At 40.7% G+C, this 25,183-nt stretch overlaps 1 protein-coding gene across 1 annotated transcript; it reads left to right on the top strand.

Annotated features, from left to right (window-relative positions):
- Positions 1-2,644: 2,644 nt before the first annotated feature.
- On the top strand, positions 2,645-24,786 carry LOC308114906 (tumor necrosis factor receptor superfamily member 11B-like). The gene is made up of 6 exons (XM_080472165.1): positions 2,645-2,869; positions 11,366-11,593; positions 12,266-12,410; positions 19,464-19,673; positions 22,819-23,043; positions 23,122-24,786. The coding sequence occupies exons 1-6, from the start codon at positions 2,822-2,824 to the stop codon at positions 23,514-23,516; spliced, it is 1,251 nt and encodes a 416-aa protein (XP_080328291.1). The 5' UTR covers positions 2,645-2,821; the 3' UTR covers positions 23,517-24,786.
- Positions 24,787-25,183: the final 397 nt, after the last annotated feature.

Genomic DNA, 25,183 nt, shown 5'->3' with positions numbered 1-25,183 from the left:
GTGGGTGAGCCTCTGCGTCTCTGCGACTACGTTGAAATCGTGTGCTTCTACGTCAGCGCGCTATGACCCTTCATCATCCCACTGCACGGGCCGGACAGCGAGCGGCTACAAAGAGGCAAGCGGGAAGCCGGAGTTGTTTTGGGACAGCTGACGTCAGACATTTTCTATCAGTATGCTTTTCTGAGATCACAGAGCGGGTGTGCCCTTTTGGGTTGTCCTCTAACCCATTGTGCATTTAACCAAGACGTGCGTGTTTCTCTTTTTAGACAAAACCTTAAGTTATTTAAACATATTGTGATGCATAGTGAATTTTTATACTATGGAACACTTGAATCCTCCAATCCCAAAATGAATCTTGTCATCTTACCCACCGTTAAAAATATACTTTTACTATTTTTGAAAGCATGTTTGCTTTGACAAATTGACAACAAAAGTTTAACTTTGGATCGTCGAGACGTCTCCAGGACAGATAACAGTCTTCATAAGCCGACTGAATTTGCACATGCAAATTTATTCATGAGGTGACGTTGGCCGAGTAAGGCAGTGGAACTGAACTGGAACTGAAAAGCATCTGCTGAAGTTATATGTTGTATTTGTATATTCGATTAAAAAAAAAAAAACTGTTAAAAAAAAGAATTGTAATGCTTTAGCACTGTATGTGGAACTTCATTACTATTGAGGGATTGTTCCTCTCTGCTCCTGCTGAGCTTGTTTGGAAAAAAAAGTTTGTTCTGTCTTTTTTTTTAAAAATTATTATTATAAGGGGATTCCCAAAACTAGATTAAACCCTGTGTTACAAGGGTTTTGATGTAATTTTCAACCCTGTTTCATTCACAGAGTTCTATTGGGTCACTGTCACACCACATGGAAACAGTCAAATATTAACATTAACAAGCAATCACACATTGCTAGCCAGGGACTTTCTGTGTGGTTTGTATGTTGTTCCCGTGTGTGACTGGCTTCTGTCTGTGTACTTTCTGTCACAATTCAAAAACAAGCATTTTGTGATAATTGAGAGTATGTGACAATGCCTGCCTGTGTGTTCGCTGGTGAATGGACTGGTAATATGTGAAGGGGATGACATGTTATAACGGTGGATAGTGTTGAAAAGTGAAAAAGTGTAAATGTGCAACACTGACGAAATGATCAGTGTTAAAAGGCTTTGGCTCTTGAATAAATAGTGAGCAGCCTTGTTGGACGCGTAAAGTAAAATCCACGATGGAGTAATGTAGAACATGCACATAAAATGACACATTTCTGGAACAAACATCTGGGGAAGGACCAGAAACTGAATAAACTCCAGAGAGCTGGTGACAGCTCAAGGTCATAAGGAGGATCATACATCGGGCTCAGCACATGCACATTATTGTTCATCCACTGAGACAACATTTCCATCTTCACTCAGTGGACATTCAAATAAGCAGAAGACGTCCGATAAATGACTCTGGCTGGTCCAAACAAACATCTGTCAATCACAATATTCACATGCTGTCCAACAGGCCTCTAAACTTTTGGTCTGGAAAATCTCTCTGTATTCACACTGATTAAAGCAACTTTGGGGCTTTTTATTGATTTTTGTCTAATTATTCTGTATACTTTCACAGATTGGGTGTACTACAGGCGGGATGTCAAATTCAGCATATAAAAACACATCTTATGTGGAATTGATTTAACAGGCACATGGAAATAGTTACTCTACTGTTTTTGTGTTTGAGCGGTCAAGAAAATGTCAAACGTATAGGGCTTTATTTCCTATTAAGGAAAATAAAAACACAGACACCCCCAAGACGCACTTTTATTATAGCTTATTAACCCCTTTCCATGGGTTTTATGCTCTATCCATGTAAATCACTGGTGGTGGGATATAGTGACGCTGTCTTACTGTTCCACCATCAAAATGTGACTCTTAGCTGTTTTGTTGCTCCTTTACATTCAGTCAAGAGTTCCTTTGAGAAATAGGTGATTCTATACACCTTGCATGTGAGTGTGTGATCTGGACACTTACACTTGAAGGAAGTAAACTTCAAGGGTTGACTTAAACCGACCGAAATAATCTGCAGAACTCTGAGACTTCGAACTGAATGACGTAACTTCAGCTGAACATAATGAGTTAATAATTCATTGGGCTGCCATGACAGCTCAGATGTGTCACAGCAATACAGCTTTATACACATTATTAAGTCATCCTAAGAGAGACACTTAAACCTAACACACAATTTACTTTTCCAAGCAGTTTGCAAGCTTGTATATGAAGAGTTCCAGGTTTGAATTCCCCCCATTGAGCAAGGCATTTGACGCCCAGAAACTCAACAGCTCTTATATAATGTTTAACTAATAGAATTGAATAAATGCAGGGAAATCATTTCCCGAAATGAATCTCATTATTTCTACTAATTGTCGTGTTTAAACTCACACACCACTTGCAATCATTAGATGGTTGGATTTTTCTGAGATATTATGTAGTGTAAATCAAGTATTTTGACGTCCGTAGTCTGGTTAAATTCATGAATGAATCAACGTCATTTTTACTTCTTTTTTTTTTAAGACCCCCGTTTTTATTTCCTCTAATCTCGCCCACATAGCTGACGACTTGCGTAATCGAAAGGCAGCGAGCGAGTGAGTGAAGATGCGAAAGTGTATTTTTAGGACTGAAGGGAAAGCAGGGAAGCAGCGAGAGAGAGGGACGTAACAGCGTGATGGGTGGGCACTCTCTCTCTCTCTCTCTCTCTTTCTCTCTCTCTCTCTCCCTCTCTCCCTACACTGTATAAGTACAGATGTGACTGATGGAGACCCTACCACAGTACACTTTTACGCAGAGGAGATGAGCGCACGGATAGCGAAATCCAACCCGGCCATGAAACTATTAGTGGTAAGTAACCAGACTTTCTGCTGCTCTTTGCTTTGTTTGTTTGTTTTTACTCCGATTTGATGTGATCTACCGGATTAACGGGCTCAGTTCTTGTTTTTTTTTTTGGTTTGTTTTTTTAAAGTGATTTGCTTTAATGATAATTTGTAGGAGACGTGGAATATTGTTGCGCTCCACTCGGTCTTTCAGACCAACGGGGATCAGATAGGTGTGGAAAGTCGCAGTGCTTCATCTGGATTCACAATGAGAGGAGTTGGTACAGAAATAAGAGAAACGATCGCTCATCATCACACGACTCTTCCGTATAATCCGCTGCGTGCGTCTGTGCAGGTAGTTGGATGAGGTACACTTCATTATAGGGAGCAATGTCTCTGCGCTTTCAGTCGGTCACGTTTATCAGATGGTGCATTAAGATGGACAGTTGATATTAAATTCATTGACGTCTTTTCGATGCAGGTATAATCCAATATACAAAGCGTCAAGGGAGTTTTTGTGAAGCTGTCATTGTCAGAGTAACTCTCTCTCTCTCTCTCTCTCTCTCTCTCTCTCTCTCTCTCTCTCTCTCTCTCTCTCTGTCCCAGCTTCTGTATTTCATTACAGCAAATATAAAATATGTATTTATGAGCCCCGGGACCTTTTCACATCCCAGCCAAATCTTCGGAGCATTGCAAATTAAACTCCTCCACTTTGCTTATATTGGAGGTTGTTTGCATTTGGTGATGAATGGAACTCATGTTTGCCCGATTTTTTTTTTCTTTTTCTTTTTAAATTCTCCGCAATGAACCGTCCCAGGAGACTTACAAACAAGATTAACACGAATCTTTAATATATGAACATTTACCTTGGCTCACATTTCCCTGCTCTGACATTGTGTGTTTAAAATTAAATGAAGTTTCATCCTTTAAAATTAAAACCATGTGAGGAGTTTCCAGCAGGTGGTGTTGAGTGCAATGTACTAATTTGTTCTGCAACACTTTTATTATGCATGCCTCTGGCTAGGAGCAGTTATTATTGGTGTGATTCTCATGTTGTGCTGCATTGAGGCCTTTGCCGGATTTGCATATGCTCATAAGGTGATCCTGCACTGCTGTCACAATATACTGGTTCCTCTGTCTTTTGGAGTAGACCGCCTACACATGTGTATGAGAAAGAGAGAGGGAAAAGGGAAGAGATCATTTGTTTGATATCTGTTTGATATCATCCACCCCTCGGTGCAGTCTGACGGCTGAAACGACGGGTCAAAATTCTGTCCCGACTGGTCTGATGTATTGTCCTTGTGTTTGTCCATCATCCAGTAAGTTAACCAGTTTTTCAGCCGCTTACGAGCCGCACAAACATCTTTGTTCGCCAGCTAATGAGTCAGCTGTTCAACCACCCAGTCAATCTTTACTGTCAACATCCAACCAATAAGTCAACCCGCACCTGCCCTGGCTCCACCATCCCTCGCAGCCTGTTTATCTGCTCGTCAACCAGCCAAACAGACTGCGAGTAATTCTACGTTGAAGACGGCACTCTGCAATTTTCTGACCATAACATTGTTTTGTTTGAGAGGTCCAGAAGTGAATGTGCACTCCTGCACCTGTGCACGCTTCCATGCGCCACTGCGTGCCTCCAAACACATGTGGCTCAGTCGTCTCCTCCGACGTGCACGTTTCGTCTGAGCCCTGGCCAAGGATGATGTCAGTGGAGCTGTTATTGTTGTCCTTCTGACGGCTCCCATAAGGACACATGTTTCATTATGTAAACAAAAAAATCTGTGGTGGAAAATGATACTCCTGAGAGCGAAATAATGCAAGCCTGACACATAGCGGAAAGCAACACCCTCCATCTGTCCGTCCATCACACGGTCCCGCCAAGGCGTGCATTGTCCCCACCTTCCTTGTTGTTATCTATTATCTGCATTATCTCTTTATCTTTACGCCTCCTCTCCTTTTGCTCTCTGTTGTGGCAGTTGGCACATGCCACACCAACTTCCCTAAAGCGAGTAGCTGGTTCACACGCAGACCTCAAAACGCTGTGACAGAGCTCGCTCGTCCAAACACTCTCACCCAGGCTTCCTTTCTGGTTTCTTATTTTCACCTTTTAAGACAAACATTGGAGAAAAGTGAGGCTCTGTGTGGGACAAGGCGGATGAGGGTGACATATAGAGTGTGTGTGAAGAGTCAACAGGTTTTAAACACGCGAGTACAAATGTTTATTCAGAAAGCAACAATTACCCACGGAGGCTGCTTCCACACACCTTAGTTCCCCTTTCCATCAACAGTAGTACTGATAGCAGAAGTGTGTGTGTGTGTGTGTGTGTGTGTGTGTGTGTGTGTGTGTGTGTGTGTGTGTGTGTGTGGCACCCAGGTAAAATAGATCCTACTATGTAAGAGGCAGCAAAAAGGTGAATGAGGGGAGCCAAGAAGAAGAACATCTGTTGCAGGAGTGGTGGGATCACACAAAGGCCCCTCTGTGTGTTTTATCTTGCCACTGTGTGAGTCATATTTAAAACAGCATGACTGATCTGATGCAAATTTCACTAGTGGCAGTTAATCTGATATCAAATGTGTCGGGAAAAAGAGGGAAGCTTGATTTATTTGGCTTTTAAAAAAAAATCTCAAACATTTGAGACAAGTCACGCATCATTCAGTGAAGTGGTGTGAAATGTTTAGTCTAAGGCTGTCACTGGCTGTTGTCTCCTTTTTGGATTTTGTTTATTCTTTTGTATTTGAGGTATCAAAAGTTACGTTGCAGAGATGACGCTCACAAAATCCTTCACGGCCTTCACAAAATAAACGGAGCAGAATTTTGTGTTCAGCATCCTACATTAGGTTGAGTGAAGTTTAACAATAAAGAATATGTTTTTATTTCCAGTGTTGCTGAGGAGTTTGCTCCAGTCATTGCCAAACTCGGGGTTATGCTTTTCCTCATGTTCGTCTTATAAAGGTCCAGATGAGTATGATAAAGCCAAGGAGAGTACATGCCCTTCCTCTGCTCAAACTTAATTCATCTAATAGTTACTTTTCCCGTCATGAACCTTAGTTTTTTTAGACATTTGAATAGTCTCACCTCTTTGAGTCGTAACATTTCTTTCAGTAAACCTATCTAAGATGTATACAGGGAAATCTTCTCCCCATTGCTTCAGCTTACAAATGCCTAAAAGATCACAAAGATCAACTGATGGTAGATAAATATTAGCGTTACAGCTGAAACAAAGCTAAAGACCTTTCTGTAAAGCAGCTTTTCACTCAGGCGCGTCAAATAACTTTTGCAATGCATCTGAGTGATTTTTCAGTTTCAGTAGCAAATGTAAAAAAAAAAAAATCTATCTATCTATCTATCTATCTATCTATCTATCTATCTATCTATCTATCTATCTATCTATCTAAAATATATAATATAATATAATATAATATAATATAATATAATATAATATAATATAATATAATATAATATAATATAATATAATATAATATAATATAATATAATATACCACAAGGATTATTTACACACTTTCAGATTATCTGCTCAACACAGCTCTTTACCAGGTCTGTTAGTGAAGCATTCATTCACTGTAAGTGTTTCCATAAACAAGTTTAATCTTAAAGATTTTGAGGAGAAATTTCCAAATCAGATCCACTTCTCATGGAGGATAACGTGCCGATTGTACGGAGAGAGAATATTGCTAAGCTTTTCTGATGTAGCATGGCAGTCTGTCCCCCTCGTCGCTACGTGAGTCAAAACAAGACACAGACACACACACACACACGCACACGCACACACACACACACACACACACACACACACACACACACACACACACACACACACACACACACACACTGGAAGCTGGAATCCCCCCTCGGACCACCTGCATTTACAGTTAACTGAATCCATGTGCCGGACGGATAAAGCTTGTGCCATGGCTCTTCTCCTCATGCCATGAATTTAAAGTTGACCTCAGGCAACCCAAACATGGAATCTCTTCTTGCTTTGCATGTCAGCACGCTGCAAATTGAATGTAACTCAAACCCTCGTCTCTATCTGTTGGGAGTCCGTTTAATGCTGCGGCTGATTTCTTCTCTGCACATTTTCCCATTTGAACCAGCCGCACAGACTGGGGGGATGTTTACTGTTTCATAATGCACTTGTGATTTATTGAATCACGTTTTTCTTAAACAATTGCATCAGTTACCGTGTGTATTTACAGTATATCATTTGTATCACATTAACACAAATTACAGCACATTTGGCCAACATGAAACACTTATTTTACATCATCCAGCTGCCTGATCTGGGTTTTTCTGCAAGGCGGTTAGTGCATACATATTGGGGAAAGAAAACTTCCTATGAGGAGCTTTGTAGTGCTAAATACTACATATTTATTATTTTAATTGCAGAAATCACCCACGTCATTTGATGTTTAAAGAGCTTCTTCACACTGCTTCTCCAGAATACTCCATCATCTCATAGATCGCTGGAGAAACGAAACCTCCCCTAATCTTTTAGGCTCCAGCTAAATGACGGGTTGCTTTACTCCAGTGTCATGTGTTTCAAGTTAAAATATCACAACATAATGACAAATAAACACAGCAAACAATGTATCTTTGTCTCTAAACATCACCGGGGTTTTTTTTGTTTTTTTTCTGGATTTCTTGCAGTGTGTTGCGTGCGATGTCAGTTGTGGGAGCATTGTCCATTTTCCTGTTTGTCATCATCTTTTACAACACATACGGTTACTGTTTCATTAGAAATGATCCTGTCTGTAAGAATAGTTGAGACAACCTTTGCTCCTCATGAACATGTGCCGGTGAAATTCATGGGGTATATACTATTATTTATTGAAAAATAGATTATTATCTTCCCCCGATCTTTCAGTTTAACGATAAAATCCTAAACTATCTTCTTTGCAGATCATATGATCTGCATGTTTGAAGTGACACAACCTGAGCAGTTGGGGGGCTTTGCTCAGGAGCCGCAGCGGCGACCTCTCAGCATGAGGATTCCAACCAGCACATCATTCCACACATGAAATCATTCCATTTGTAAAGCATTGAAACTATATGGATCAAGACCCCCTGCAGCGTTCACACTAACTGATAAATGATTTCCCCATAAAATACAAATTGTATTGCCCCTCTTACAACTCTTAACCCTAAACATAAACGTTTCCACATCTGATTAAAATATGAAAATGAGGAATTGAATCAAGCAGTTTTACTTTCCTTTTTCAATATTAATCATCTATTTGATAGCAACATGATGGTCCTACTTTTCCAAGAGGCAGTTTTACCAACATCAGTTAGAGTCATTTACATATCACCTGCCCTGCTCAAGGGCGCCTCCATTGTGACGTTACTGTTATCTGCGCCTTCATCCATCTCTGGCTCTCATCTGGCTGTGCTCCATGTAGGACATGCCCTGAGCTGAGCTTACTTCTGATGAGACTAACAGTGTAATTATGGCTGTCAGTGGCCCTTAGCTGCTGTGTAATTTGGGTTTCCAGCGCTTGTCTGTGATGTCGTCAGATGGCAGCGTGCAAGGCGACAAAAGGGTGAAAAGTTCATAATCTCCTCTCGCTGTTGATAAACACACACACACACACACACACACACACACACACACACACACACACACACACACACACACACACACACACACACACACGTTGTCGCCTCTGAGTTTATGTTTTCTTTAAGTAGGAGAGCTACCATGTTGGCTGGTTTTGGAGAGGAGAGAACTGATTTTTATCGAGACATTAAAAAAAAGAATCTACTTTTGATATAATCTTTGTATGAAATCTGGCTTGAAGTTTGAATCTCAAACAATACGTCCAGTTTCTTAACGCCACCTGAACTAACTTCTTTCCCACAAAATGTAAGCAGCACATTGGTTGAAGGTCCTCCTCTGAGCGAGGTGTAAAATGTAGCAGCAAACTGCTGCCAGACCACCACTGGTCTCGTCCAACATGCCTTGTGAGGGGTTCACTGTCTTTTTAAACTGTCATTCATTTGCTGCTTTGGTGTAATTTGTATGCGTGTTTTTAATCTTTATCACTATGACTTTTGTCTTTCTTTGATTGGTTTGCTCATGGAACAGTTGGAAACCGTCCAACCTTGTTACTGTATTGGGAAATTAGAAAAAAATGACAAAATACCGATCACTTCCATATGCACTCATTCGTATTGACTCTGACTGAAGATAGCATAGTCCTGCCAGTAAACTTATCCCAAAGCAAACCAAAGATTAAATTCAAAGCGGCAAGTTCAACCAAACCCGGGCCGTTTGCGAAAGACCCAGGTGACCCTCTGTCAATGCTCCACCCTCGTGATGTTTCAGAACTGATTGGATGTGGTCACGCAGCTTAATAGCGCGTAAGGAACTCTTCTTAATTTGAAGAGCAAGACTATGATTATGGGTTCGATTCCTGCAAGGGCCACCCATGCTCCAAACAAACTCACGGTCCCGCTCAGCGAGTCGACTGTGGATGAAAGCCTTCCACCGAGAGGTCGATAGGTTTTGCCGGGAAAACCGCTGCGTTCGCCAGCCTGTTTGAAGCCGAGGTTTCTATTATGGAGTGTAGAACCCATTCATCTATTTTTACTGTTTTACGCAGCGACTTTCGTTGCAAGGGAGAACAGAAATAGATAACTCCCTGAAGATGGATTACCACTCAGAAGAGAAATATTTGTATTGTACGATGTGTGTAACATGATAAATTATTCAGGAAAAACTGGTTACATTTAGTGCCTGTAGATCAAGGTCTTTCGGAGCACATGGATTATGTTCAGTGACATATGGCAGATGGAGAAAACACAGCTGCGCTGCATACTGTCTCCACTGGACATAAATACACGTAGATATCTGATTAAAAATGCATGTAGCAAATATATTCCAATTAGAAGAAACTACAGAGAAACCTGCTTTCTCATTAAAAAAAAAGAAACCGGTTTTACACTTGTAGTACGGTGTGCTTAGTGGTTGCAACTTTTAAGGCTAGTATTGAAACATAATACACATACGCCGGAAAGATGAATGGTGTGCGGCATGTAAACTGTAGAACTGAGTGGGTGAGTGTTTTGTATTCTGGTGGTGAATGGGGAAAGCCCAGCAACCTCCAGCAGGACTCTTCATGAACAGCAGCCAGGAGAGGAGACCGCAGAGCATGCAGACCAACGCTGAGGAGAATGGTCACTGGACGTGAACCTCCACAAACATGCACACACAACAAATGCATTCCTGCCTGTGTGTGCACAGCTGTAAGCACATGCATGAATGACTTTTGGGTGTTATTTGGATGAATTCATTCATTGTTGACAATGCACATGAAACATGACTGAAAAGAAAACACACACACACACACACACACACACACACACACACACACACACACACACACACACACACACACACACACACACACACACACACACACAATGGAACGGAGTGTCTATTGTGAGTTAGTTGTCCAAGCAGTGAGGATGTATCCTGGCCAACGGGAAAGTCCACACAACCAATAGCTGAGGGTCTTTTGGGAAGAAGGAGCCTTTTGTGTGACATCTGGTCTGCATGTGGCTTCGACCAGCTACATGGCTACATGTCAAACATGCTCACCGACTGATATCTTAAAGTTTAGATCTTACCAAAACTTTTCATGCGATGATAAACGGTCTTGTTTTTGAAGTGTGGGGCCTTGCTTCAGTGGCTCGGTGACCGCCACCCACTTTACACTGCCTCCCTATAGCTAGGTTCCTTCGCTCGGAGGGGTTTGTGGCGACGGTGGGTTTCTTGCTCTTGGACAGTATGAAAGAGCTATAGATCACCTTTGAATCACATCAAATGGTTTTCAGCTGCCAGGCAGCCCATCTCACAGGACCGCTGGCTTGGATGGAAGGTTGCTGGTGAAGTCGGGCTGCACAGTAAATGTCTCCTGAGTCCTCCTCTTATTTTACTATGAGCAGAATGTTGGTATTACCGGAACATCTGAATTCATTTAAAAGATCTGGAGGAAAAAAACGGATAAACAGATGAAAATTGAGTCCAGAAGAGCAATAAAAAGACTGATCTCATGATTAAAACTACTTGTCATGATAAAATCTCATTCGCTGTCTGTAATGAAATACATATCTCCATTTGAGGCCATTTAGAGTGAAAATATTGCCTCCTTTAAATTTGCTGGATTTAAATATACTGTTGTTATTGTTTGAAAGGTTGCCACAGTGCAGTAATCAGTGTCCACGAAGCTGCCGCTCAATTCTCCCCAGACTCCCAGAACTGCACTCTATAAAGCAGAGGAAATCACTTTAGGACTGTACGTCCACCAGGAGCTTCAACTTTACAGCACTGACCTTTTTTTCAACTCTTCCTTACTGGAAGCTTTGGGTTGGCGAGCGCTCCAAAATACAAAAACATCTGAACCTGTTGCCAGAGAGAAGTCGTTGCATGGGATGGCTTTCATTAAAGATTTTTGTCACTGCTGCCGGGTCACTGCTAAACCTCCCCTCTCTCCTCTTGCAGCTCTTCACAGCCTCGTTTTCCTGGGCCTTCCAGCATCACGCGGTGCCGCCAAAGTACCAGTATCGGGACCCCGTGACTTCTGATCTCCTGTTGTGCGACCAGTGCCCTCCTGGCACGGCCGTGAAACATCACTGCACTGCTGACACCCCCACGGAGTGCCAGCCCTGCCCCGAGAGGCATTTTGCTGAGAACTGGCACTGGGGGGACACGTGCCAATACTGTACCTCGGTATGTATGTTTGAGATGTTTTGCACACAAGCCTAACATTTAGTTCTTTGATTTTCTCCTAATTAGACCTTAATATTTCATTTCTCAACGAGGACACAAAGTAGCTGTCATGGAAAACACACACTTTTTAAATTGCAATGAGTTTTATAGCATTTTGTCCGCTCACTGTCAAACTGGACGTCCTTTAAAGTATTTTCAGCTTCTAGTTTGTACTTTATGCGCCTCTTGTGGTTTTTCTCGACAATTTCTCTTAAATGCATGACTATACTGTTTGTTTACGTTCTAGCCCAGCATTTGTCCTCTTTTATTTTTTCTGTTTTCAAGCCAGCGTTTCCACATCAGTTGTAGTTACTAAAAATGAAAGTCTCACAGTGCTTGTTGTGGTGTAGTGATCCTACCCCAGAGTTTAGATGTTTTCCACTTTGCGTCTCCAGAAATATTATGTAATCACCACTACATCGGCTTTAAGTATGATCAGGTCAAGCTTCTGATGTTAGATTCTCACTGTTGAGGACAATCACTGTCAGGTGTTTTATGTATGTGTGCATGCTGCATGTAGCTTTGTGTGCAGGTGCGGGTGCGTGTGCGTGTGCGTGTGCGTGTGTGTGTGTGTATATATATATCTGTGTGTGTGTGTGTGTAACCATGCTCCTCTGTGTTTGTTGTGCTTAGGTGTGTAAGGAGCAGCAACTCGTGAAGCAGCAGTGTAATAGCACCCATGATCAACTCTGTGAGTGTGCGCGGGGTTTCCACCTAGAGGTGGAGTTCTGCATCACACACAGCACCTGCCCACCTGGCTATGGAGTGACAGCTTTAGGTGAGATTCACAATTTTTTGTTAAATGAACTGAATGACTCACTACTTTTGAATACAAAAAGGAAATATGTAGCAAGACACAACACTATTTTATGTTTTATATTTAATATAAAACCATTACAGTGCACGCACACACACACACACACACACACACACACACACACACACACACACACACACACACACACACACACACACACACACACACACACACACACACACACACACACACACACACACACACACACACACACACAGGAACTGTTGCAACTCTTCCACTATTTTAGTTTTGTGCTAAAATATAGTGTTTGGATTCACACTTGGCATAAATTCAGCCTGTAAATGTGTGTTTTCATAAAATAGCTGTTTTACCATCCATTTCATCATGATATATTGTCAAGAGTTACAAAGGTAGGCCCTAAGTACCTAGTGTTTTGGGCGTGTATGGGAGAAGAACAGTACGTGTAAGTATTTATTGTTGTGAACAGAAATCTCATATTATATTTTTTCTTGATTTCTCATTGGCTGTCCTGAATTGCCTCCATCTCAGATATGCTGTTCTGGCATGTCAGGAACGTTTCCCTTGCCAAAACAAAGACACACATTTAGTTGAATTTTAACATGCGGATGTCCTCTGTCTCGTCTCGCTGGAACTTCTTGCATTTCTTCTTCTGAGTCTGTGAGTCAGATCTGTTCCAGACGTAAAACTAACTTCCTCTTAACCAAATGTGACTCCTCCTTCTGTTTTTAGGAAAACACTTGGCTCTTTCCCTGTTGGTTTCAATCTCAAATATAGACTACAGCCGGATTTGATTGGTATCGTCATGTCATGCATTACGTAGTGAAAAAATCACGAAAAGAGGCGATTGGGGATTAATTTCTCGTCAATTTGAGCGCGTATAAATGTTAAACTCGCGGCGCATGCATGTGTAGTTGTAAGGAACACCCTGTCTGGTTGCCGCTGTAATTTGCAATTTGAGAAGTCAGACGTTTCTCTTTTCTGTGAGAATGAATGTTTCACTCTGCATAGTTTCCCACCAACGTTATCACTTCATTTGTAATAGTATGTTGTCAGGAGTGATTTAGAGTAAGGTGATTAACTGAGGGATAAATTCTGTTTTAGTGGGATGATCACGGGCCAGGAATGTCCTCAAATGGGGGAAATGAGTCCTTTTGAGGAAATTTATCAAAAGTAATTAAAGTTATAACTCAATAATATGCATTTCTGCGAAAATGGATACCATAAACATTCCCATCTTTGTGCTGAGAAGAAAAGCAATGCCTAACATTTTCCAGGAAACTAAGTGACTTGCAAGTACAGTCCTTCATGTGTGTAAACTGTGTAAAGTTGATCATTATAAAATACAATGGTTAATTCTGACAGAGCAGTCTGATAGGACTGAAGACGTTTTGAGTGCCGATATTCCAAATGAAAGTCAAATTTGAAGTCTTCATGGCTGCATCGCTCCACCTCACAGCTGTTCTAAATGTCCTCAATAGTGAATTCTGGCTTCCGAACAAATGGGTTGGTGGAACCAAGAACAGAGGAATTTGTTTGTTTTCTCGTTATAGCATAGAAAAGAACAAAGTTCATTCTGGGCAGGACGTTTGGATACTCCAAGAGAAAACTCAAGTTAAAAAAAAAAACAAAAAAAAAAACCTCTTTGGTGGAGATGGGAAAATAGGAAAATATGCTTTTCTGTATTAACTACAACCACTTCGGATTTTCGACCAATAAGAGAGTATTTGTTGGGTATTACTCAAGACAAAAGCTCTACCAGAATGATGTGTTGAGAACAAGAACTCCCAGGACCTTGACACTAATAACATGGGTTGTTTATTACTGGGTTGCTCATGGAATATAAATATACAATAAAAAAATCTAAATGCATGATCAAAAGAGAGGAACCAAAGGGGTGGTGTAGAAGTACAAAGAAGAAACTTGGTTTCATCGTTCAGAAACATTCACTACTTTTCTTGGAGGTGAAACAAATCTTCAAATGCATTTTTGCCTTTATTGCATGTCATCAGGGACATAGACCGATACAATAAACACTGAGGTAGAAGCAGGTACCAGCAGGGTTTGTTGCACAAAACAACAGTTGATTAAATAATGGGCAAATCGCAGCATGATCAGAACACAAGCCAGGGTCAGAACTCAAACGGGATAATCTCCAAAACAGGTTGGAACGAATTCGCGCACAAGATGCAGAGAGAAAAACAGGCAACTGGTGAGAATGAGGACTTACACACACAGTGAGTGGGGAGACAATGAGGCACAGCTGAGGGTAATCAGGATGAGACACGTGCGGGGCAGACATCTCCAACAGCACAGCCATTCAGCATTATCGTGAACATGAACTACGCCATGAAACGTGCACTGGCAAAAGCTAAAACATAAATCTGAAGATCACCCATCAAACAAATGAGCATCAACGCAGAAAAGACCCGAAACACATGCGATTTTGACGAGGTGAAACAAACAGTGGAAAAAAACTTAAGAAGACCTAAAACAAGACAAAGATGTCGCCCAGTTTAACCTTGAGCGGATTGGATTGGTAACAATGAATAATAACCCTTTAAAAACATTTTTGAAAACTCTTAATATTTGCTTTTGTTTCACTGCTGAAGTATGAATACACTGGGATAAAAGTAACTTTTTGAAAACAACATTTTAAAGAAAAACAAACAGGAATTTCAATATCAATATTCAATATAATTAGAAAAAGGCCTCCTATTGTAAAGCACTGTGAAATGTCAAAACACCCAGTCCATCAGCCTTCAGCACGCCTGTAATTACATATTTATCACAGTATGGCTTTAATGCTGCTCCGTCTTTAAGGTAGCTCGATTTCACTGCAGCATTACAAAGTATAACAGAACATCTCAGTGTTGTGTTATATTTTACTAAAACACTGCAATCCCCAGTAAATGGATTATTAGGTCATGCTGCTGGTTTTGGCCCACAAGCTGTATGATTAAGACGGCTGGTATGAATAACCATATATGGTTTTAGAGACAGGATATTCCTTTAACGTAGAAATCATTTGTTAAAAAGTGTTTTTTTCGCAAAAACCTTTGTGGTTTATTGCTGGATGAGTAATATTTGTACAGACTCAAGATCTAATGGTGCAAATAAATCCTATGGTTATTTATATAGCTGTCAGTTGATGAATTATGAGTTGGATTACATGGATTTCACTTACATGGCACTTTTCCACTGATTTAACAGTCCCCGAAGTGCTTTACACTGTTAATCACTTTAACCCATTCACACACACATTCAAACACCATGCACTGGATTTAATGTGTTTGTGCAACTGTTGGGTGGTTGTTAGGCAGAGTATTAGCAGGGTTGTCATTACCTTTCCTGCGATTGAATTACGGCTGTGCTTGATATTCAGTAGAATGTCAGTGATTATAAAATTATTTTTGTGCTACATTTGTTTTTTTTGGTTAACAGACATTTGTTTCAAGTATGAGGCCTCAGTCTCTTCCGATATATGATGACGGCACGAGGGTGTATCGACTGACTTCATCTCCTCTTTCGTGTGTGTGTGCCAGTTAAAGAAACCACTCTGGTTTTTTGCGTTGCTCATCAGTGGTTGTAACTCATCCATATTGAGGACTTACTTCCTCAGAGTTATCTGCAACTTTTATTTGGATTGAATCTTACTTTGTTTGATCTGAGTTATTCCAAACCAGCAAATTGAATCAAATTCGCCTTTATGAGGGGTAATGCAGATGCCATTTATACTCCATGTCTGCTTCACTATCAGCTCAGGCCAGTTTTAATACCACAAATAGTAATGTAATGGAAGTTTGATGACGGTGTTACGTTATTACGTACACAATGTGTGGGCGGTATCAGTTTGCAAAACACGAGTGGCAATATGACATTTTCAGTTGACATTTCTTTGGAGAAGCCGTCTGTATTATTTGTTCCTGTCAGAATGATGATGCATTTTTTAATGCGTAGGAAATAAGGAAACCTCACAGATAGAGATCAACCATTTGTTTTGTCCTGAAGTCACACAAAACAGTTCCCCTCCCTTTTTGAGGCTGCGTTTCCTCATACATTCCACTGAAATTAGGCATGAATGACAGGTACTATCATATAAAGAATGCCACAAAGTCTGACTGTACTCCGTCAGACAAGGAGGAAATGTAGATTTTATCACACTATAAATACATACACTGTTTTAATCCTCAGTGAGCACACACAGCGTTTCCTGTAAGAGCATGACTTTCCAGTTAAAGAAACTTCTCTTTGCGAAATGCTGCATTTGAATACGTCCTGCACTTGATGCCTGTGTTGTGTTTCACATCCAGTATACACAGCCATTGCCATTCAATGACATAAAGCATGGTTCTGAGAAGTTCAGCTGATTTAGTCCGTTTTGGTTTTCCAGGATTTCTTTTAAGGAGAAATTATATTGGTTATTAACAAAATTCAAAAAAAGAAGAAAAATAAAATTTAATTACTCAAAACAACAGAACAGGGGAGTGCATCTCCCCAGATCACCTGTAAAAGTCCTCTTTTTCTATCTTTCCATAACATAAATCTTATACACAATGTCAATCCATTTATCGACGGTGGGTGATTCTATTTTAAACCTGATATTATCATATCTATTTTTACGTTTTTTTTTGTTTTTTTTAATCTTTGTTGTTCTGTGTGGCTAACAGCAAATCTCCCAAATATATAGTTTCAAATTTAAATGGGGTATTTGCACCAAAGCCACTCTTCCCAGTGTTTCTGGTGTTGTTGATGACACCAATAACAGTGAATATCTTTGAAAGGAGTCTAATTTACATTAACATTGAAATACAAAGAGGAAATGTGCCAAAAAACTTCTATGTAGGTCAACAACAATCATCGTTTTGATGGAGATATAACAAATAGTTAATACAATAAGTTGTGCTTTTCTTTCCTTTCTTTTTTATTGCTGTCAAACAATAAATTGTATTAGTGTAGCTGTTGCTAATTGTCAGTATGACAGCTTGACAATCAAAGCTAACTTGGTACTGTTATATTTCAGTACATGTGTCAAGGTGTTCCGCTTGCTCTTTCACACTACACATGTACAAACCTACTCTATAAAAAAATCATCTTAAACGTCTTAAAATTGTATTTGCTATATGACATAACTGATACCTGGAAACAGCATTACTTCCACATAAATACCAGTTATTTGAGGCCCAGGGTTTTTCACTTGCCACCAACCTGTAGAGCGGTGTGCTGCAGTACACGTCTTCCATTAAACGTTCACTGTTCCCTTTCTGCTGAATGTGTTTTATGGTTTCAAATTCCAGTCAACTTGGTTGAACATCCTGTGTAGTCCGCTTGACAGGAACTGCGGGACGATCAAGACGTACCCACAGTTGTTTTGTTCGAGAGCAAATGCTCAGTACTAAAAACAGTGAACCTTTTTCTGCTGCCATCAGCATCTGGTAATGCCTCCTCTTCAAAGTCCCAAACGTTTGTGCACCATAAAGCACTGAAAGCAGCCCAACAGTGTTATTGTCATGTTGGATTTTCAACAGGATATTTTTTTACAGATGCTGTCATCGTTGTATTTGTCAGCATAAACAACGGCTGCTGCTTCATTTCAACATTCCAGCCAACAGAATCTGGTATTTAAGACATCAGCACTGGCCGTTCATTTGGCTTCTCATGACTTCATCTTCATCCTGAGAGTCCAGCCACCACGAGGATGAAACGACATTTTCCAATTATTGTGGTTATCATTCGTCCCCCGTAGTGCTGATACCACCCAAACATGAGACAACATTTTCCAGGAATTTGTATAACATGCATCCACAACTGGACATGAAAGCCTAATGGATTTCGACAGACATGAGACAGCATTTCAGGGGATTCCCCTCCTCGAACTCAAATGACTTTTTGCATGGTTTTGAGTTGTGGCTGAGACCTTTGAACCACCAACAGTCCATGCTTTCTGTGAGTCCATTTGTCCTTGATCTCCTGATTTGTCTGTTCCTGGTTCAGATTTGTTGTGGTTTTATGAGTTTGAGATCTGAAGCCTTTCCGGTTGGTTAATTTGTCTTTATGGTCAGTGGCACTGACAGAAAAGAAAACCCAGTAAATTAATGAATGAATGAGGATTTTGTTTGCATCTGTTTAATGTTAGAAGACGGCCATGTTTGGCAAACTAAATTCCCACAGGTCGCCAATCCAGCCAAGGACTGTGTGTGTGTGTGTGCGTGTGTGTGTGTTTGTGTGTGTGTGTATGTATGTGTGCAACAACTCCTGAAAATTTTTACATTTTATATATAGATATATATTTTTTTTTTTACCTGAGATGCTGATTTAGCTGACAACCCAGTTTTATAGTCGGTCTGACAGATCTGAAGCCTGCACTGCTCATCAGAGTCATAAAAAAAACCCTGCAAAATGCAGATGAGGTAGTGTTATTTCTTTATTGCTGAACTGCAAAATCTTGAAAAAACTGAAAATAAAGCACTGAGCAAAATAGTGAAAAATGATTAAAGGTTAATTCTGATAGATGTGTGGCTCATCAACCCACGCAGTTTCAGTATTCACCTTAGTAATTGGTGGGGCAAAAAGAGGAAGTGATTACAAAATCTGCTTGCTGCAGTTCATTTACCAGTTGTTCTTAAAACTTATTGTGATCGTCAAAAACTCCACAAGACAATATATGTGTTTGCTGTATTAATAATGATAGAATTAATGCTACGATGAAGTGGATTAAATAGTAACAATACATTCCACCACATTTTTACAACATTTCAGCAATATTGGTATTTCTTATGACCACAAAGAAGCATATAGAATACGGCGAAAATAAATTGATGCGATAACATGTATTTGTAAGTTCAAGTCCGATGGTAAAGAAGTAGCAGACATATGAAGACATAGAAACTAGTTAGTAATTGTAATATGAGTCATATGTCCCCATGACGAGCTGTTCTGAAAGCAGCTGACGAGTTGCGAACACGCTTGATGTTTTGGTGAAAATGACTATCCCTAAAAATGGTTTTGATGATCTTGTGTTTGTCTGTCCCCCAGGTACCCCAGTCAGTGACACAGCGTGCGAGCGTTGTCCCGATGGCTATTTCTCTCCAGGCGGCTCCTCCACTGAGCCGTGTCAGCCCCACAGGAACTGCTCCGACTTGAAGACTCTGAGATGGGGCACTTCCACCTCAGACGCCCTATGTGGCAGACCGGACAAGAAGGGAGCGCTGGACTGCTCTCACCATCACACCTTGTGCCACACTGGTGAGAACGTACACAATGCAATCAAAAATACAATACAAATTAAATTACACAAGCTGATTTGACTATAAGACTTAAACGTACGCAAAAGTAAAAAGTACGTACTGTCCAATATCGGTGGAAATTATTCTTGGTGTCAGAAAGGGAGTGAAAACTCTTTCGTCTCAAGTGCAAAAAAGTCTGGAGATTCTGCCGTGCATCCAACATCTATCTCTTTGATGCACAGATAAAAAAGATCAAATCCTAGAGCAAGACACTGAACTCTAAAATTGTTCCCAATGAATGGATCAAGCCCCTTTGCGTGGCAGTCGACGCCATTGGTGCGTGAATGGTTGAATGTGCAGTGGGAAAGTGTTATATAAGTGAATTTCTTTTAGCATTTTACCATTTAAACTTTGAGGCGATAATGCTCACCACCTTGCCTCCACCATGTAGTGCAATAGTGCCATGGAAATGACAGCCTTGCCTGAAGTTTGCAGAAGTTTCACTCTCATTCCCAAAAAGAAAGTAACTCGCCAACAATTAGTCACCGTTTAATTCATTTATAGTAAAGACCGAAAAAAAAAAATCCCAACTGCTCTGGTTTTTTGGGTGTTTTCATGAATGATCCAAAGCATACGCAGACTGGTCTCGGTCTCTTCTTATGTTGCAATGGTTCAGTAAACAAAACGGGAAGAGAAAGTCATGATGGGGTCTTGCTTGAGAACTGATTTAAAACTTCCTCTGAGTCAGTTTCCTTTTTGATACTTTCATGATCAATACTAAAACATTGACACTTGGTATTAGTCCCACGTGTTTTTTTTCTGCATCAGTTCTCATGTTGGATATTGATATTTGCATTGTCGTTACCATTGAATGTGTTTATGTTTTTTAAGCTATTGTGCTCTTTAGGTTAGTTTCATGTTGGTTGACAGCACTTCTTCTTCCACTGTGATCAGTGATAATGACGATAATGATTTCCCTCTCATATGCTGGTGGTCAAGCTTGTCACGTCAGTGGCTGAGATGTGTTCAGATGATTGCCGACTGCAAACGCGTCATTTTAGGAACTGAGATGAAGAATAACAAAGGCAACCATTTGAAATAGAAATACATTTAATTCCTTTATTTTATCATCTGAGAGAATGGCTATCCTCAAACATCAATCTTTGCTTCACAGCCATGATTCTACACGAGTTTCTAGTCTGTAACAATTTGTACCTCCAAGCCATGTTTTTGTCAGATTAGAATCAGGGTAGAGATTATTACTGCGGTGCACATCGCCAGACAACATGCATGCATGCTTGCACACACACCAAACCGTGACAGGTTTCGAGAGTGAACACTGAGTTTGAATCATTGAGACTTGAATAATCTCTGATGTGTGGTCACTTACATTCCTGGAAGCAGGGGATTTTCTCGGTCAGTGTCGTTGTCCAGAATTCATTCTTCTCGGGATTTTTGCGTGTCTGAAAACCGACACAACAGAGAGAAGCCAAAGGGTCGAACTGGATGTTTGTGGCACTGCTGTCAAGATGACCCATGATGGATCAATTACTCATTTAACTATCACATCCCCAAACACAAAAACAAAGGAAACTGAGTTAAACACATAATGACATACAAGACAAGCTCTTAAATCTTTGTTACTCACACTCTAACTATGACAGATGCTGAAATGTAATTCGAGTAGAAAAGCCTCAGATATGACACTAAATTCCCAGAGCTTGAGAAACCGCAGAGACCGAAGAACACACACACACACTCACACACTCACACAGATGTATAGACCCTGGTACACTCACTGTGTACCACGCTTTGAAGAAAACACACAATGCTGTTGTCCCTCTGGGAGGGTGATGCTCTCCTCAAACATTCATTCACAAATTGCCTTGCTGTGAACTACACAACCACAGATTGTCTGCAGCAGATGCTGGAATCATTTTTTTCCAATTTATTTATTTATTTTTTAACAAAAACGTCAAATTGAAAGCAGTTGGGATTCCCAAAGTTGCTGTGTGATTTTGGAGAAACCACCGAGATGTCAGTGTCAATTATAGCGCATGCCACAGTTACATCACTCGTGCTTCGCAGAGGGAAGCCAAATGTCCTCGTCACATTATTCTCAATGAGACTGCGCCAAGTCCGATTTTACTAACCTTTTTTAAAAAAAAAATTCATATTTAATGAGGTTTCTTAAGCTCTGTGGAAAACATTTCACACCTACACACTTCATAAGTGTATTGTAGACTGTTTTTATATCATCTGCTGGTCAGACAGACCTGGACTTACAAAGCGTGCCACAACGATTGTCCTCAGTGGAAGAAGCAAAAGCTAAGGTTTCACAAATTTGGCGGAGAAAGATATTGTTTTGCATAAATACCATTGCCTTATAAGGGAGGCTCAGCGGGGCCTTGGCTGCTTTGAAGAATGCAGCTCCGGTTGCTCTCTGGTGCGGCGCTGCAGACGCGGGTGAAGCTTGGCTTGGCCCGTCAGGGTGATGTCAGCGGGGAGCTGAGAGAGAACACATTGTTGGATCTGCAGTGGTTGGATTACGAGGCAACACCGTTAACTCTCACAAACACACATAAACAAATCCGAACAATTACGATCACGGCTCTAAAGCACGCCCCGCTGAGAGGCTGTCATTGGTCTTTCCCAAAAATCACACCTATCCTTCTCCGATTGCAGCACGGAGGAAAGATTAATGTGAGATGAGGTAGTTTTTACTGTTGGTTTCATGGTTGAAATCTTCCACTGACAAATGTTGGAAAATCACAAGGCTAAACACTTATTATGAAACAGTCATTGCCAGCAAACTGAAGCCAGTACTGTCAGTTACACATCGGCGGCTACTTGAGCAAGACGAGTCAGCGAAAAGTCCGAAGTGTTGACTTGAAAGAGATTTGTGAGTGGCTGTAATGTTATCACTCTCACCTCACAGTCAGCAAATCCCTGGGTCCAATTCAGGCTTGAGGGTCTTTCTGTGGAGTTTGCATGTTCTCCCAGTATGCATGTGGTTGGATTCGAGGTCAAATGTGATGGTGTGAGTGTGTCTTGTATTGCCCTGTGATGGTTCGGCGGCCTGTCCAGGCTGGACACTTCACCAATGGATCGATATAAGACTTGTATGACTAAATAAATTGAACTCTTGCCTCTCCTGATTGCAGATGTGACTCTCTGTGAGGAGGCGGTCTTCCAGTCACTGGCCTCGCTGCAGCTTTCCTCGGTGCCCCTCGAGCGACTGCTGGAGAGTCTTCCTGGGCGGAGAGTGGACCGTAAGAGCTTGGAGAGGCTGAAGAAGTCCTGCTCTCCTCAGCAGCAGGTCCTTCACCTGCTGCGCCTGTGGAGGGAGCAAAACAAAGACCAGGACAAGCTCTACGGCATAATACAAGGTACTTTTAACATCATCTCTCTTTTAACTTTCCATTTATTTATTTTTCTGCTTTGTTAAAGTTATCGTGTCTCTTCAGGTGTGAACCACTGTGAGAGGAAGGTCTCTCGCTGCAACAATCTTAAAAACCTGACCCATGATGACCTCATGAAGGTGACCAACAGTCTGCCCGGGGTGAAGGTTCAGGAGGAGGATGTCCGGGCGGTCGTCTCTACCTGCTCGCCCAGGCAGTACATCCTGCAGCTTCTCCACCTCTGGAAGACAGCCAACAATAACCTGGACCTGGCTAAAGGGCTTTCACACAGTCTGAGGGTGCTCCGTACTCAGGGGGCGCCACGCTATCTGCTCAAAGGCCTGAAGAAGATCAACCGCGTCATCGGAACCACCTCGGCTCACAAAATGTACGAGAAGATGTTTGTGGGCATGCTCCAGGACGAGTCGTGCTTCAAAGCTCACAAGCCGCTAAATGAATGAGGGTTGAAAAGAGAAACGCGTACTGTCTGAAGAATAACCAAACACTAAGAGAGAATACACACACACACACACACACACACACACACACACACACACACACACACACACACACACACACACACACACACACACACACACACACACACACACACACACACACACACACACACACACACACACACACGATAAGTTTAACCAGAGAAAGATATTTGTGTTTGGTACCTCGTTTCTTTGTTGTATCAATTTAAAGAATTTAAAATTTGTCTTTGCTAAGAGTCATCGATGCAACAAGCAAATACTACACCAAATACAAATGTCCTTACTTTTTTTTAACACTATGTTCATATAGAAGAGTTTAGGCGATGGGTCACATGAATTAGTCAGCACTTGAAGTATGCCAAATGTTGTCAAGCTATGAAAACAGTGCCAAGGTGAGTTGAGCCTCCAGAATGAGAAGGATAAAGATCCGAGCGAAAATACTTCTTTTCACGTCATTCATTTTATGATTTTTAGTTAAAACCTTGTGCTAGAAATGAGGACACTTTAATCTCATCAAAAAGCAATGGTGGTGACATTGTTGCCATCCGGTTGAAGGACATGTCTCAATCTAATAAGATTTGAAAAATAAATAAATAAATAAATTAACCAGACAATCACATGTCTTTTGCGCTCGCACATCTCGGTGCTCCTAAAAGACGGACACAGAAGGGTTTTTTTTAAAAAGGGTTTTCTGGTAACTTTTTGACCAGAGTCTGTGAAAAATATAAGAAACTATTTAATATGTAAATAGCACACTATTTTATGGAAGAAGGGCAATCAGATATGTTGTTTTTTTTGTTTTTTTATTGTTGCTTTCTCGTTGTTTGAGAGGAAGAATTTGTTTTCATAATGAAATACATGTATATCCTCAGTTGTCCATTGTTGCTTGGTTTGTTCTGGACTGCTGACAAGTAAAGCTCATCGTTGTTGTTGTTTTTTTTGTTTTTTTTTAACTGTCAATTATATGAATGTACAAAGGAGTGCAATTGTTTTCTATTTAAAAAAGTAATTTCACTTTCTGAAAATGTAAAGGCTTTTGTTTATGACTTTATTGGAAATACTGGATTTGAATGCTGCAAGTTCATGAAGTGATATTTGTTTTTATATTTTGTTTTATCCCTTTTTATATTCTAAATGTATGGTCTTTATTGTATATAAGCCTTGTTCTCTTTAAGCTTGTGTATCTTGTGAACAATGATGTCAAAATGAGCTGATTAAACTAAGTTTGTACAATTTGTTTCCTTTCATTATAAATAAGCAACAAAACACACACACCCATACACACACACACACACACACACACACACACACACACACACACACACACACACACACACACACACACACACACAAAGGAAACCGAACCTCAACCTAGACTTGAACGATGGACCTCCTCACTATGAGGTGAGTTTCTTCATATCACAGATTTGTTATCAAAGCCTCTATTTTAATAGTGAATTCGCAATATTAACCAACCCATTTGATCTAAATGTACATTTTCTTCTTTGACATTAAATATCCTGCAGTTGATGGGAGTAAAAGCGCTCATTTTTTATTTCACATTTGCTCGTATTCCTAACCTGGAACAGTTGACTGAACCGAAGGTTGGTCCATTGTTAATCTTATAT

The sequence above is a fragment of the Lipophrys pholis genome (genome assembly GCF_963383615.2).
Source record: "Lipophrys pholis genome assembly, chromosome: 9".
Lineage (NCBI taxonomy): Eukaryota > Metazoa > Chordata > Actinopteri > Blenniiformes > Blenniidae > Lipophrys > Lipophrys pholis.
The sequence above is the reverse complement of the archived record's forward strand: the minus strand, read 5'-3'. Positions and strand labels throughout refer to the sequence as shown.

What these genes read in the sequence shown, in the direction of transcription:
- LOC308114906 (XM_080472165.1), top strand. Translation starts at nt 2,822, where the DNA reads ATGAGCGCACGGATAGCGAAATCCAACCCGGCCATGAAACTATTAGTG. An exon ending in CTATGGAGTGACAGCTTTAG is followed by an intron (nt 12,411 to 19,463) that starts GTGAGATTCACA and finishes TCTGTCCCCCAG; the next exon opens with GTACCCCAGTCAGTGACACA. An exon ending in TCACACCTTGTGCCACACTG is followed by an intron (nt 19,674 to 22,818) that starts GTGAGAACGTAC and finishes TCCTGATTGCAG; the next exon opens with ATGTGACTCTCTGTGAGGAG.